This window comes from Oncorhynchus gorbuscha, linkage group LG07 (assembly GCF_021184085.1).
Source record: "Oncorhynchus gorbuscha isolate QuinsamMale2020 ecotype Even-year linkage group LG07, OgorEven_v1.0, whole genome shotgun sequence".
NCBI classification, from domain to species: Eukaryota; Metazoa; Chordata; class Actinopteri; order Salmoniformes; family Salmonidae; genus Oncorhynchus; species Oncorhynchus gorbuscha.
In genome coordinates, this window is record NC_060179.1 from 24,315,162 (window position 1) to 24,328,968 (window position 13,807).

Here is a 13,807-nt window from a genome sequence, read left to right on the forward strand (position 1 = left end):
CTCTGCTGCAGCACTTACATGGTGCACCTAACGGTGTGGAGTCGGGGTGGTACTGGCTACGTATGGCGGCTACCAGGCTGTTCCCAGGTCTGTGAATCAGGGAAGCTACTCGACTCCGGGACACATCAGACGCCTGGGACAGACACCACAAAGATCATCATCACTGTGATCCTCGTCGTCATATTCTCAATCGTTAGCTCATAGAAGACATTAGATGAGTCTACTATTGACACCATTGGTAATGACAAATAGACCATTCAATTCCATTCCAAGAGCATTCTCTCACCTCTCCAGCACTGTAGCTGCGCAGTCTCTGCAGGTGCTGCCTGTGGGTCAGATGGTTGGGCAGACGGCCGTTCTGTAAGGGGATCCTGGGGTCAATGAAGGTTGTCGCCCGGCTGTTGTGGTCCACGAAAAACGACTGGAAAGAAGAGGAAAACAGAGATTTACATGAACAGGACTTGAGACAAAGTATCCAGGGGAAACCCACAACCATGGTACCTAAAGTTCCATCACACTTCACCATGGCTCAAGTATCTTTCCACTGTGGCTAGACATTATAGGTGGAATCCTGACTTCAGATAACTCAAGCTTCTTATTGACATCAATTATGGAATCGGGGTACAATCAGAATCTCTCGGAATTCTTAGGTTCATCATGTATCATTTCAGGACTAAGCTCCATCGCTCAACACTAACTACAACCTAACTATAAGTGCATAGACGTATGTTGGATAAGTGAGCAGACCTTTACCTTGCCCTGTGGGTCTGTTTTGATCTCCCAGCCTCGGGGCAGCTCTAGTTGTGTGTCGGCAAACTTGTTGAGGAAAATCACCAGGTCTCTGTTGTGCTGGTAGCGCTCAAAGTTGCGCGCGTCCCGCCTGACCTTCAGGATCATGTGCTTCAGACAGGTGCTGTTGGTGAATATCCGGTAGGCACCCTGGGATCGCCACACAGAGAACACATTACATTGCAGGGCGTGGCGTGGTGTGGTTATACTGTGACAGTGGGGGGAAAAGACCCAATTTACTGGCTTGCAATGCTACTGAACGCTATTGGAGTCATTGTGCACAGAAGGCGCAACCAACGCTCTCTCCACGCAAACATACCAGGCTTTGTTACATAAACACATATGCTTTTAGACACGCCCCTAAACTGAAATAGAATGTCACAGAATCCACAAACAAAGTTATCTGATCAAGTGTATTTAGTAGTACACATTATTTGACCTTTCCATCTGATCAACTATCTATAAACTCCTTTCAAACCAGGGGAAGAACTTCTCCCTCTCTGCCTCTCTCTGTCAGTTGACAAGTCACGTCCCCACCTCTGTAACGGCTTCCCTTGCTTTGGCAGGAAGTTGCAGCGAGCTCCGACTCCCAACGGTCGATAGATCAATAACCAGACTCTATTAATAGATCGGCCATCGGTATGGAACAACGCCGTGTCGACCCAACCGCAACCGCTGGGCTTAGTTTGATGAGGTCATGACCGTGAGAGGACCGTGAAGTCACTGTTGGTGGTAATAAGCACCGTTTAGGCAACAGCAGGGTCATATTATCTGGAAATAGACCTGAAGTGCTCAGTGATATGACCTGTCCTATCCTGTGCTGTGCTCTGAGGGAAGATGGTGAACGGGGGAAACTCCACTGAACAAAAATATAAACGTAACCTGTAAAGTGTTGGTCTCATGTTTTATGAGCTGAAATAAAAGATCCCAGAAATTTTCCAAACGCACAAAAAGCTTATTTGTCTCAAATTTGCTGCACAAATATGTTTACAACCCTGTTAGTGAGCATTTCTCCTTAGCCAATAAAATTCATCCACCTGACATGTGTGGCATATCAAGATGCTGATTAAACGTCATGACCATTACACAGCTGCACCTTGTGCTGGGGACAATAAAAGGACACTCTAAAATGTGCAGTTTTGTCTCAATTTTTGAGTGAGCATGCAATTGGCATGCTGACTGCTGGAATGTCCACCAGAGCTGGTGCCAGAGCATTTCATGTTAATTTCTCTACCATAAGCCGCCTCTAACATTGTTTTAGAGAATTTGGCAGTACGTCCAACCGGACTCACAACCACCGACCACGTGTATGACGTTGTGTGGGTGAGTGGTTTGCTGATGTCAATGTTGTGAACAGAGTTCCCCATGGTGGGGTTATGGTATGGGCTGAAATAAGCTATGGACAATGAAAACAATTGCATTTTATCAATGCCAATTTGAATGCAGAGATACCGTGACGAGATCCTGAGGCCCATTATCGTGCCATTCACTCGCAGCCATCGCCCCATGTTTCAGTATTATAATTCAGAGCCCCATGTAAGGATCTGTACCCAATTCCAAGAAGCTGAAAATGTACTAGTTCTTCTATGGCCTGCATACTCACCAGACATGTCAACAATTGAGCATGTTTGGGATGCTCTGGATCAACGTGCACGACAGTGTGTTCCAGTTCCTGCCAATATCCAGAAACTTCGCACAGCCACAGTCACCAACTCTATGCAAAAGAGATGTGTTGCACTGCATTTGGCAAATGGTGGTCACACTAGATAAGGACTGGTTTTCTAATCCACGTCACTTCACTTTTTTTTAAGGGTATCTGTGACCAACAGATGCATATCTGTATTCCCACTAGTAAAATCCATAGATTACGGCCTAATGAATGTATTTCAATTGACTTATTTACTTATATGAACTGTAACTCAGAATAGGTTCTTGTGATAGGGCAACAAGGTCAGTGTTAACATGTGCTGTGTCAGTGGTAGGATCAGAGGTGAGACAGAGGTGAACTGTGTATTTCAACAGAGACCAACATACTGTAGGAATCCAGTGCCAGTTTACCAAGTGTTTACACACTGTAGCAAAGTTTGATTTATTCAGAAAGGAAATTAATCACTGGTAGGTTATCAAAGTCAAAACAGAGGGTAAATAAAAGTTCAACTGACAGTCAAACATTACATCCAAAGACCTAAACCATCAAAGGACTATTCCTATTTGAACAGCACTTACGTAGTTGGCGTGTAGGACCGTGAAGAACTCAGGGTGGGTGATGAACTTAACGGCAGGGCACTGGAGGAGCAGGGTGATCTTCTGGTTGCTGACAGGGGATGAGGGGCCCTCTCTCCTTGGCTCTGCACACAAAAGTAGGCAAGGCGTGTCTAAATATTGAATAACATATGTACAATATGCATGTATTATTACATTGACCATGTTAATACCATATTGACGCCATGGTGGTCGAGCATGAAGCTTGCAATGGGTCATGGGTCTGATTTGAATGGAGCCACTCATACGAAAAGGTATGCATACACTATTGTAAGCGTCAACTAAATGGCATATTCCATGATGGTTTAGGTAGAGGAGTGAGATACACACCAATGGCCTGTGGTGGAGAGTCTGTTTCCGTTTCCGTGCTGACACTTCTCTCCAACCTCCGTCCACCACACTCATCCTCCGTCGCCATGGTCCTCTGGATGTTCTGGTACCTGGAAAGGAACAGGGAGTGACATCACTGTACGTCAGTGCACCGACGAGGCGCCTTATTGCGTCGAGGCGCTTTCACGGTCAACTCTGTCGACTTGATCTGCTACTGCACACACTCGAGCAGTAAAAGTAGAAATTAATCTATACAGTACTGCAGCTTGGCACCTTTTTGTCATTGATAAACTAAACGTTATACTCTCAAGATGCAACCCAGGTCGAAGACGGCATCCACCATTCTTGAAGCGGTAATCCATAGCAGTGGAACTGCCACGTCCGTTTGCGATATAACTGGGTCATTTCGCATCTCTTAATCTTCATTTATTGGTCAGTGGGTGTCCCTTGTGGCATAAAATTAGGTCAGTGTGTGGAAGCAGAAATGAGTTAATTTCTGAAGGTGTGTGTTCTGAATCTAATGTGGGCAAATCACTCTGGAGTATTAAAGACATGGGGGCCTTCAGCGACTGGGAGCCAAACGATGGCTTCATTGCATCTTTACAGATGCAGTGTGTGTGTGTGGGGGGGGATTGTGTTTGTGAGGTATAGAAAAACAGAGAATGAAAAAGAGCGATTGTCAAATGGGAATTTAGTCGGGAATTTAGGATGCATGCCCAGGCATGTCCACTAGATGGTAGCACTGCACAAACATAAGAGTAAACTGACGGCTTACCACAGAGGGGATATCGCATGAAAAGTAGTTACAGAGCACATCACTGAGAATCCAACTGGTCGTCACATCGTATGACTAAGGCAAGGCAGCCTAGGAGATATTCAATCATGCATGATCCATTCTGACCATTTTATGCACTGAAGTAGATCCCCCTTTCTTTATTACACTCTCCTATCTCCTCTCCATCCCCTCATCCCCCCTTCTCCGGTGCTTCAGGATGCCCATGGCCAGGAAGAACATGTACAAACGCTAATCTGTTCCCTGTGCCGTGGGATTACTAAATAGAACATGAAATGTCTTGGCACTTATTTATTTACCTATTTTAACATTGCAGTTGGGGCAGCGGCCAGTTGTGAGTGAATGTATTGATGTCCTCCATGTGCTTGTGTATGCTGGACTGATGCTTTTCAATGTGCATGATGATGAATGCGCATGTGTACGGTGATGCCAAAGGGAAGGACATTAAAGTTCTATTCCGTTTTATTCTCCCAACCCCACCTTCTGTTGAGCTGCTCCATCTGCTGGGTGGAGCTGGAGCGCTGGATGCCGTTACACTTGGAGGCGGCGTGCGTGGGCCTCCGCCAGGTGGTGGTGCGGTTCACATGGTCCACGTAGAAGACACGTCCGTGGCTGTCGATGCGCGCCTCCCAGTCTGCACACACACAGGAGGTACAGCGAGAGGGAGGGGGACACAGAGAGGGAGATGTGATTGTAATACGACACCCAATTAAGAATGACAGAAAAAGAAAGGAGAGGAATTGAAGGGAAAGGAAGTTGAAAGGGGTTTGATTAAGAGGCGGAGTAGTAGCAAAGGGGAAAGCTGGAGACAGGAAAGAGGAGTAAGGATGGAATGGGAGGTTTGCTTTGGGAGATGATTGAAGCTGACAAGGGGTTATTGTCTGCTGTGGTCAGCTGGCTTTGGGATCAAAGTAATCTCACGGAGGTCGATATTGTATTAAGCAACTAGCTATATGCTTCACACCCCACAACATTCAGAAAGGTTGCTAACATCAGACAGGAGTTGGACGCCTAAAGGTGCATGCACAGTACATCCCTGCATGAATGGACCCTCAGTAAATGGTAAACACATGAGCTTAAAGTCATTAACTACGTCCCAAATTGCACCCATATTCTCTATATAGTGCACTACTTTTAATGAGAGTCCTATGGGCCCAGGTAAAAAGTACTGCACTATATAGGGAATAGGGTTCCATTTGGAATGCAGGCCTTGTGAGCTTTGGCAGTCCCTATAGGAATTACACATACATACTGTACATCCACAGCAACAGAGGACCCTTGCCCACAGATTTACACATTAATAGTGAAGGTGACCGAGAGCCAAAGTGACACTTCACCAGCGTGCCTGATGACACATACTGGCAACCATGAAGTGAAAATACAAGGGATCCTTCCTGACTTCTTAAAAATATGATTGAGATCCTGTGTTTAAAACTTGGAAGTGCTTCTAAATGGCATCTGTTGTTTGTGAGACAGGGCTGATGACTAGCTATGATGCCATTAATGAGGTCTACAGTTGTAGCCAAGGACCAGCACGTAAAGTAATCTCCCAAAACCACTTAAGCTTCTGTCCCAACACATCCATTTAGCCTGCTGTACATCTTCCTCCTTTCTGTCATTCCCTTTCCCTGTCTTTCCTCTCTCTCTTCTTGAAACCTTCAGGGTGTTCCGAAGCTGGGCCTCACCCCGGCCAAATCTCTTTCCCTTCTCCTCCCTCTGTTTAATCATCATCTGTCTCTCTGTAGCAGGGCACGGCAGTGGGCGGGGCACGGCAGTGGGCGGGGCACGGCAGTGGGCGGGGCACGGCAGTGGGCGGGGCACAGCAGTGGGCGGGGCACGGCAGTGGGTGGGGAATCGTGGTGATGGGGTTCACTCTGGGATTAGAAACCTGCTGGCTTTCACAACACATGGCACGGAGTGAGGGAGAGAGAGAGAGATCATCTCATCTGACACCCACCCACCCAGGAAGTGGATTATAACCCCCTAAATGCACAGCAGTACAGCCTGCTAGTCGAAGCAGCAGAAAATATCCTCACCCCAAAATCAAGGCAAAGGTATTGAAATGGAACGTATCGCTCATGAGACGATGTTGCATCAGTTGTATACTACTGTATTCAGACTGGCAGAATCATGGGTAGTGTAGTCAGTGCAGACAGGGAGAGAAACAGAAAAACATGCATACAGGATATTATTACTGTGGAGGGAGTTACTTTGAGTCAGCGTGGAGAGATGTGGGTATTATCACTGCACTGCAGAGTAGAGCTGAATATTCAAGCCTATTTGGGGATGTGGATGTGTCTACTTGAGGCTGTAAGGTGCTTACGTTAGATATGAGTGCTTTGGGAGATGCACGATTGAGAGGCAGTTACTGTCAGATATAGTCTGTAGTTTGGTACTGTTTTGAAGAATGTGTGTGTGTGTGTGTGTGTGTGCACATTCACGTGTCCTAAATACTAACACAGTATGTGTGTGAGCTGTGAGCATATAAACAACATCTCCTGATAGAAATATACCTCCTAGCAGCAGCTCCTCTCCATCCCTGCTCTGCTTATTCTAATGAGCTGGAATAGAGTCCCTCTTGGTGCAGCAGCACTATATTTGTGGCTGTCAGATCTCTCCCCGGTAACTCTCCACTGATTTGGTTTTTGGAGGCTATTTTTAGCCATTTCATAGTAAAAACCAAAGCTCAGCAGGGCTTCTGCTGGTGTGACATTGCACCATATTCCAATATCAACACAGAGAAAGACCAACCTGAAAAACAGGATGAATTCTCTGCTCACAGGGGAAGAGAAACTTGAGTAAACAAAATAAAAAATGAAAACCAATGTAAATAGGAAGAGTGAAATATTTCATCGTATTTTTTTCTATCGTGAATACTTTCCATTTAGCTGCAATTTAACTTACAGAAGTGTTCACAAGGAACCATCTATGTTAGCGATAAACAACATTTTCCAGAGCCAGTCACATTCATCTCTTCTCTCGGGTTCATGGAACTTGTAGTCCAACAGACCTTAGCGTGAGGCGAACCCAACAGCCTCCACTAGTATCAGACGCCCTGCTGATATAAATATAGACTGCCTCTCCCGCTCTGCCTCTCTAGGGCCTGTCACTATAGAAACGGTGGTGGCGAGGGCTGTGGTGCCTCATGTGTGAGATGGTTAGATGTACAGCACCCCAGGATGCCACATAGTAGCATATACTGTAGTACCACCTTGGACATAAAACACGCCAGGTCTCATGACTTCAGTGGGACCAGGGCGACCAGAAATGACTGTTCTAGATGGTCAAATCACCATGGTGTTAATGGTCGTACAGAAAACATCAAGGATGGATCAATGTACTGATAGACAGAGAGATGGATAGGTAACCACCGGTGTGGTGTGTCCCTCGCCATTGGAGAGATGTTAAGAGAAATGGCTACATGCACATCGATGAATACGACACACATATCAAAGCCCCCGGGCGCGTGCACACACAGACACACGACTCCGGGGTAAGAGTAAGGGTGGTGAAGGATGTTGGAAGTCTTACTTGGAGGCAACGGTTCATCAACAGTTGGGTAATGGTGGGTGTCAGGTCGCAAAGCAGGAGGATGACCGCATGGCAAGTAACTATCTCCTATATAGACATGGGAGGAGAAACACAGGGGAACCTGTGAGCTAACAGAGGTGGGAAATGGAGGTTGGCGAACGTAGACATGTGTCCCATATATCAGCTCACATCGGATATATGTCAGGGGACGAGAAATTGGAGGAGAAAATTCAGTTTCAGTGTAATTGAGAGATTTTGTTGCCAGGTTGGAGACCTGCTTTCGACCCCCAGCTAAATAAGTCAGGAGGTAGAAAAGTAAATACCTGTGCAGAATGGATGCCACTGAAACTTAATGATGGCGCATGGTATTTCTAGGGCACTCTACCCAGCCTAGAGGGACCACAAAGTAAACTCCACCTTACAGTGACCAGAGAGAGTGAGGGAAAGAGAGAGAGTGAGGGATTGAGATAGAGAGACACATTGTGGGGGTGGTGTGGGCGTGACTTTTTTCAGTTCAGAAAGTGCAGTGTTTGTGGCTGCTACTGTATGGCCCTATAAAATCTGTTTTATTTCTGGCCTGATTCCTTATTGATTTATCTCCCTTTGGTTTTTCCAGGTTAAATATTTTACTCTCAAAATCATACACATTTTTTTTGTGTATTTTTATTTATTTTATTTACCCCTTTTTTTCTCCCCAATTTAGTGGGGAGAAGATTTGGTAGTAACAGTCTTGTCTCATCGCTGCAACTTCCGTACGGACTCGGGAGAGGCGAAGGTCACGACCCAACCAAGCCACAGTGCTTCTTGAAACAATGCCCGCTTAACCCGGAAGCCAGCCACACCAATGTGTCCGAGGAAACACCGTACACCTGGCAACCGTGTCACCGTGCATGCGCCCGGTCCGCCACAGGAGTCGCTAGAGACCACTGCACCACTTGGAGTCTCTAGAGACCACTGCACCACTTGGAGTCGCTAGAGACCACTGCACCACTTGGAGTCGCTAGAGACCACTGCACCACTTGGAGTCGCTAGAGACCACTGCACCACTTGGAGTCGCTAGAGACCACTGCACCACTTGGAGTCGCTAGAGACCACTGCACCACTTGGAGTCGCTAGAGACCACTGCACCACTTGGGAGGCCTCAAAATCATATGTTTGTAATAGAAAAACAACAACATTTTAGGTTCTAAGTTCACAACTATGTTTAAACCACATCAGGAGAACCTTTAACGGGTTACTCTTTAATGCAAGTGTGCACCAGCAAGAGACCGCTGTTTGGTGAAGCGGTGTTGCTGTAGTGCTCATGTGATTGCAGAGTTTGCAAAAGAAATGTCCACTGGATTGCTGCAAATAATCATGTTATCATTCTGCCAGGTAGGCATAGGATACTTTGTAGTTACTATTTAATTGAGAAGGCTTTTGGGAAAGCCTTTCCATCTTTACGAGAAGAAGGTTGTCATTAGCATCATACCGCTAACGGCTACACAGAGTGTATACGCGCCCACATGCACACAGACAGCTGCATTCCTGCACCGTTTCAGAAAACTGCATAAAAATACGCATTTTGCTCCTGTCTTGGGCAAATTAATGCATTTTATATTACGTTGAAAATATCTAGTTGATTTCATATTAAGTTCACTACATTTTTGAACATTCTTCAATTCCATTTGAATGTTTTGGATTCCGTGATTCTGTCCTAATTCTCTGCAACGGGGATTCTATAAGGCCCTGATACTGTTCCGTGTGTGTGTCTAGCTATTGTACTGTGTCTGTGTGTGTGTTATTGCACAGAGTGGGCGCTGCTATTTAGAATGTCAGGTAAATGGCAGCGGAAGCTCCCAGTGCTGTACACTAATAGGAGTGACTGTTAGCGTGGAGAATCAGTGGGGACTGACTTGGTTCTGCTTGGCCGGGTTAGTACAGGAGTGACTGTTAGCGTGGAGAATCAGTGGGGACTGACTTGGTTCTGCTTGGCCGGGTTAGTACAGTAGTGACTGTGAGCGTGGTGGATCAGTGGGGACTGACTTGGTTCTGCTTGGCCGGGTTAGTACAGTAGTGACTGTGAGCGTGGTGGATCAGTGGGGACTGACTTGGTTCTGCTTGGCCGGGTTAGTACAGTAGTGACTGTGAGCGTGGTGGATCAGTGGGGACTGACTTGGTTCTGCTTGGCCGGGTTAGTACAGTAGTGACTGTGAGCGTGGTGGATCAGTGGGGACTGACTTGGTTCTGCTTGGCCGGGTTAGTACAGTAGTGACTGTGAGCGTGGTGGATCAGTGGGGACTGACTTGGTTCTGCTTGGCCGGGTTAGTACAGTAGTGACTGTTAGCGTGGAGAATCAGTGGGGACTGACTTGGTTCTGCTTGGCCGGGTTAGTACAGTAGTGACTGTGAGCGTGGTGGATCAGTGGGGACTGACTTGGTTCTGCTTGGCCGGGTTAGTACAGTAGTGACTGTGAGCGTGGTGGATCAGTGGGGACTGACTTGGTTCTGCTTGGCCGGGTTAGTACAGTAGTGACTGTGAGCGTGGTGGATCAGTGGGGACTGACTTGGTTCTGCTTGGCCGGGTTAGTACAGTAGTGACTGTGAGCGTGGTGGATCAGTGGGGACTGACTTGGTTCTGCTTGGCCGGGTTAGTACAGTAGTGACTGTGAGCGTGGTGGATCAGTGGGGACTGACTTGGTTCTGCTTGGCCGGGTTAGTACAGTAGTGACTGTTAGCATGGAGAATCAGTGGGGACTGACTTGGTTCTGCTTGGCCGGGTTAGTACAGTAGTGACTGTGAGCGTGGTGGATCAGTGGGGACTGACTTGGTTCTGCTTGGCCGGGTTAGTACAGTAGTGACTGTGAGCGTGGTGGATCAGTGGGGACTGACTTGGTTCTGCTTGGCCGGGTTAGTACAGTAGTGACTGTGAGCGTGGTGGATCAGTGGGGACTGACTTGGTTCTGCTTGGCCGGGTTAGTACAGTAGTGACTGTGAGCGTGGTGGATCAGTGGGGACTGACTTGGTTCTGCTTGGCCGTGTTAGTACAGTAGTGACTGTGAGCGTGGTGGATCAGTGGGGACTGACTTGGTTCTGCTTGGCAGGGTTAGTACAGTAGTGACTGTGAGCGTGGTGGATCAGTGGGGACTGACTTGGTTCTGCTTGGCCGGGTTAGTACAGTAGTGACTGTGAGCGTGGTGGATCAGTGGGGACTGACTTGGTTCTGCTTGGCCGGGTTAGTACAGTAGTGACTGTGAGCGTGGTGGATCAGTGGGGACTGACTTGGTTCTGCTTGGCCGGGTTAGTACAGTAGTGACTGTTAGCGTGGAGAATCAGTGGGGACTGACTTGGTTCTGCTTGGCCGGGTTAGTACAGTAGTGACTGTGAGCGTGGTGGATCAGTGGGGACTGACTTGGTTCTGCTTGGCCGGGTTAGTACAGTAGTGACTGTGAGCGTGGTGGATCAGTGGGGACTGACTTGGTTCTGCTTGGCCGGGTTAGTACAGTAGTGACTGTGAGCGTGGTGGATCAGTGGGGACTGACTTGGTTCTGCTTGGCCGTGTTAGTACAGTAGTGACTGTGAGCGTGGTGGATCAGTGGGGACTGACTTGGTTCTGCTTGGCTGGGTTAGTACAGTAGTGACTGTGAGCGTGGTGGATCAGTGGGGACTGACTTGGTTCTGCTTGGCCGGGTTAGTACAGTAGTGACTGTGAGCGTGGTGGATCAGTGGGGACTGACTTGGTTCTGCTTGGCCGGGTTAGTACAGTAGTGACTGTGAGCGTGGTGGATCAGTGGGGACTGACTTGGTTCTGCTTGGCCGGGTTAGTACAGTAGTGACTGTTAGCGTGGAGAATCAGTGGGGACTGACTTGGTTCTGCTTGGCCGGGTTAGTACAGTAGTGACTGTGAGCGTGGTGGATCAGTGGGGACTGACTTGGTTCTGCTTGGCCGGGTTAGTACAGTAGTGACTGTGAGCGTGGTGGATCAGTGGGGACTGACTTGGTTCTGCTTGGCCGGGTTAGTACAGTAGTGACTGTGAGCGTGGTGGATCAGTGGGGACTGACTTGGTTCTGCTTGGCCGGGTTAGTACAGTAGTGACTGTGAGCGTGGTGGATCAGTGGGGACTGACTTGGTTCCGCTTATCCGGGTTAGTACAGTAGTGACTGTGAGCGTGGTGGATCAGTGGGGACTGACTTGGTTCTGCTTGGCCGGGTTAGTACAGTAGTGACTGTGAGCGTGGTGGATCAGTGGGGACTGACTTGGTTCTGCTTGGCCGGGTTAGTACAGTAGTGACTGTGAGCGTGGTGGATCAGTGGGGACTGACTTGGTTCTGCTTGGCCGGGTTAGTACAGTAGTGACTGTGAGCGTGGTGGATCAGTGGGGACTGACTTGGTTCTGCTTGGCCGGGTTAGTACAGTAGTGACTGTGAGCGTGGTGGATCAGTGGGGACTGACTTGGTTCTGCTTGGCCGGGTTAGTACAGTAGTGACTGTGAGCGTGGTGGATCAGTGGGGACTGACTTGGTTCTGCTTGGCTGGGTTAGTACAGGAGTGACTGTGAGCGTGGTGGATCAGTGGGGACTGACTTGGTTCTGCTTGGCCGGGTTAGTACAGGAGTGACTAGGAGCGTGGTGGATCAGTGGGGACTGACTTGGTTCTGCTTGGCCGGGTTTGTACAGGAGTGACTGTGAGCGTGGTGGATCAGTGGGGACTGACTTGGTTCTGCTTGGCCGGGTTTGTACTGAGTACGTTGTAGCTGCAGGTACCTGCACGCCTTCCACCCACCCACCCCTTCTCTCAGTATTCAGCAGGGTGTGTGGTGAGCGTACTGTGTGTCTGTGTTTGTGTAGGACTTATCTCCCACCGTATCGTATCTCCGTCCATAAAGAGGTACTGTACTGTCAGCCCTCAGAGAGAGGGAGAGCAGAGAAAACGTCAAACAACCGTCAAGACAAATTACAGATATAAAACCGCCACATGCCTCCCCCCAACATCACCCATTTTCTCCAACAATGATAACAATAGTCAGTTACCTAGGTGACAGAAGTCCTGAACATTTTTCATTAGCAATTCGAATTAAGGAAGAATGACTTTGAAGTGTACGTGAGATGAAAGGAGAAAGGTATAAAACGCAGGCAGGAGTCTCGCCGTGTGCTGATCGAGCCATTAAATGGGGCCTTCATTTTTTAGCTCTGATTTGTGACCTACATTGCGTATCGTGTCTAATGAGAGTCATCGTGTAAAAAACAGAACACTTGTAGGAAAGCTTTGGAGAACACAGCAGTTCAAGTTGAAAGAAGACCATGCATTTTCAGTGTGGGGCGGCAGCGTAGCCTAGTGGTTAGAGCGTTGGACTAGTAACCGGAAGGTTGCGAGTTCAAACCCCCGAGCTGACAAGGTACAAATCTGTCGTTCTGCCCCTGAACAGGCAGTTAACCCACTGTTCCCAGGCCGTCATTGAAAATAAGAATATGTTCTTAACTGACTTGCCTGGTTAAATAAAGGTAAATAAAAAATACCCTAAAAAAACAGCCAACAGACATAACGACCCCTTGAAGGTATGTTGCTCAGCAGCAGCAGCAATGTCACCGTGAACAATGTAAATGAAGCTGAATTGTGGGCTCGCTTGAACAGAACCGTTTCAAATTCAAAATGCAATCTGTAACCTGCACTGATTATCTTCCTTGGTCCTTATTCTCTCACTATTTCCTCATTTTGTTCTTCAAAACAACCCAGCCTCAAACGGTTGGGCATCCACTTTGTGTAGCAGTGTTTTCACTCAGTAACTGAACAGGTAACTGAACCAGTAGCTGAACCAGTAACTTGACCGGTAACTGAACTGGTAGCTGAACCGGTAACTTGGCCGGTAACTGAACTGGTAGCTGAACTGGTAACTTGACCGGTAACTGAACCGGTAACTTGACCGGTAACTTGACCGGTAACTGAACCGGTAACTTGACCGGTAGCTGAACCGGTAACTGAACCGGTAGCAGAACCGGTAGCTGAACCGGTAGCTGAACCGGTAACTGAACCGGTAACTTGACCGGTAACTGAACCGGTAACTGAACCGGTAGCTGGACCAGTAACTTGACCAGTAACTTAACCGGTAACTGAACCGTTAGCTGAAC

General features: G+C 47.9%; 1 protein-coding gene across 1 annotated transcript in view; it reads right to left on the reverse strand.

Annotated features, from left to right (window-relative positions):
- LOC124038976 (E3 ubiquitin-protein ligase HECW1) overlaps window positions 1-13,807 on the reverse strand; it is a 98,941-nt gene that overhangs the window by 26,393 nt on the left and 58,741 nt on the right. The window contains exons 11-17 of the mRNA XM_046354883.1: window positions 7,706-7,792; window positions 4,655-4,808; window positions 3,382-3,491; window positions 3,016-3,137; window positions 754-939; window positions 287-421; window positions 19-133 (exon numbers count right to left, since the gene is read on the reverse strand). Coding sequence (XP_046210839.1) covers window positions 19-133; window positions 287-421; window positions 754-939; window positions 3,016-3,137; window positions 3,382-3,491; window positions 4,655-4,808; window positions 7,706-7,792 — 909 coding nt within the window. The remainder of the gene's footprint in view (window positions 1-18; window positions 134-286; window positions 422-753; window positions 940-3,015; window positions 3,138-3,381; window positions 3,492-4,654; window positions 4,809-7,705; window positions 7,793-13,807) is intronic.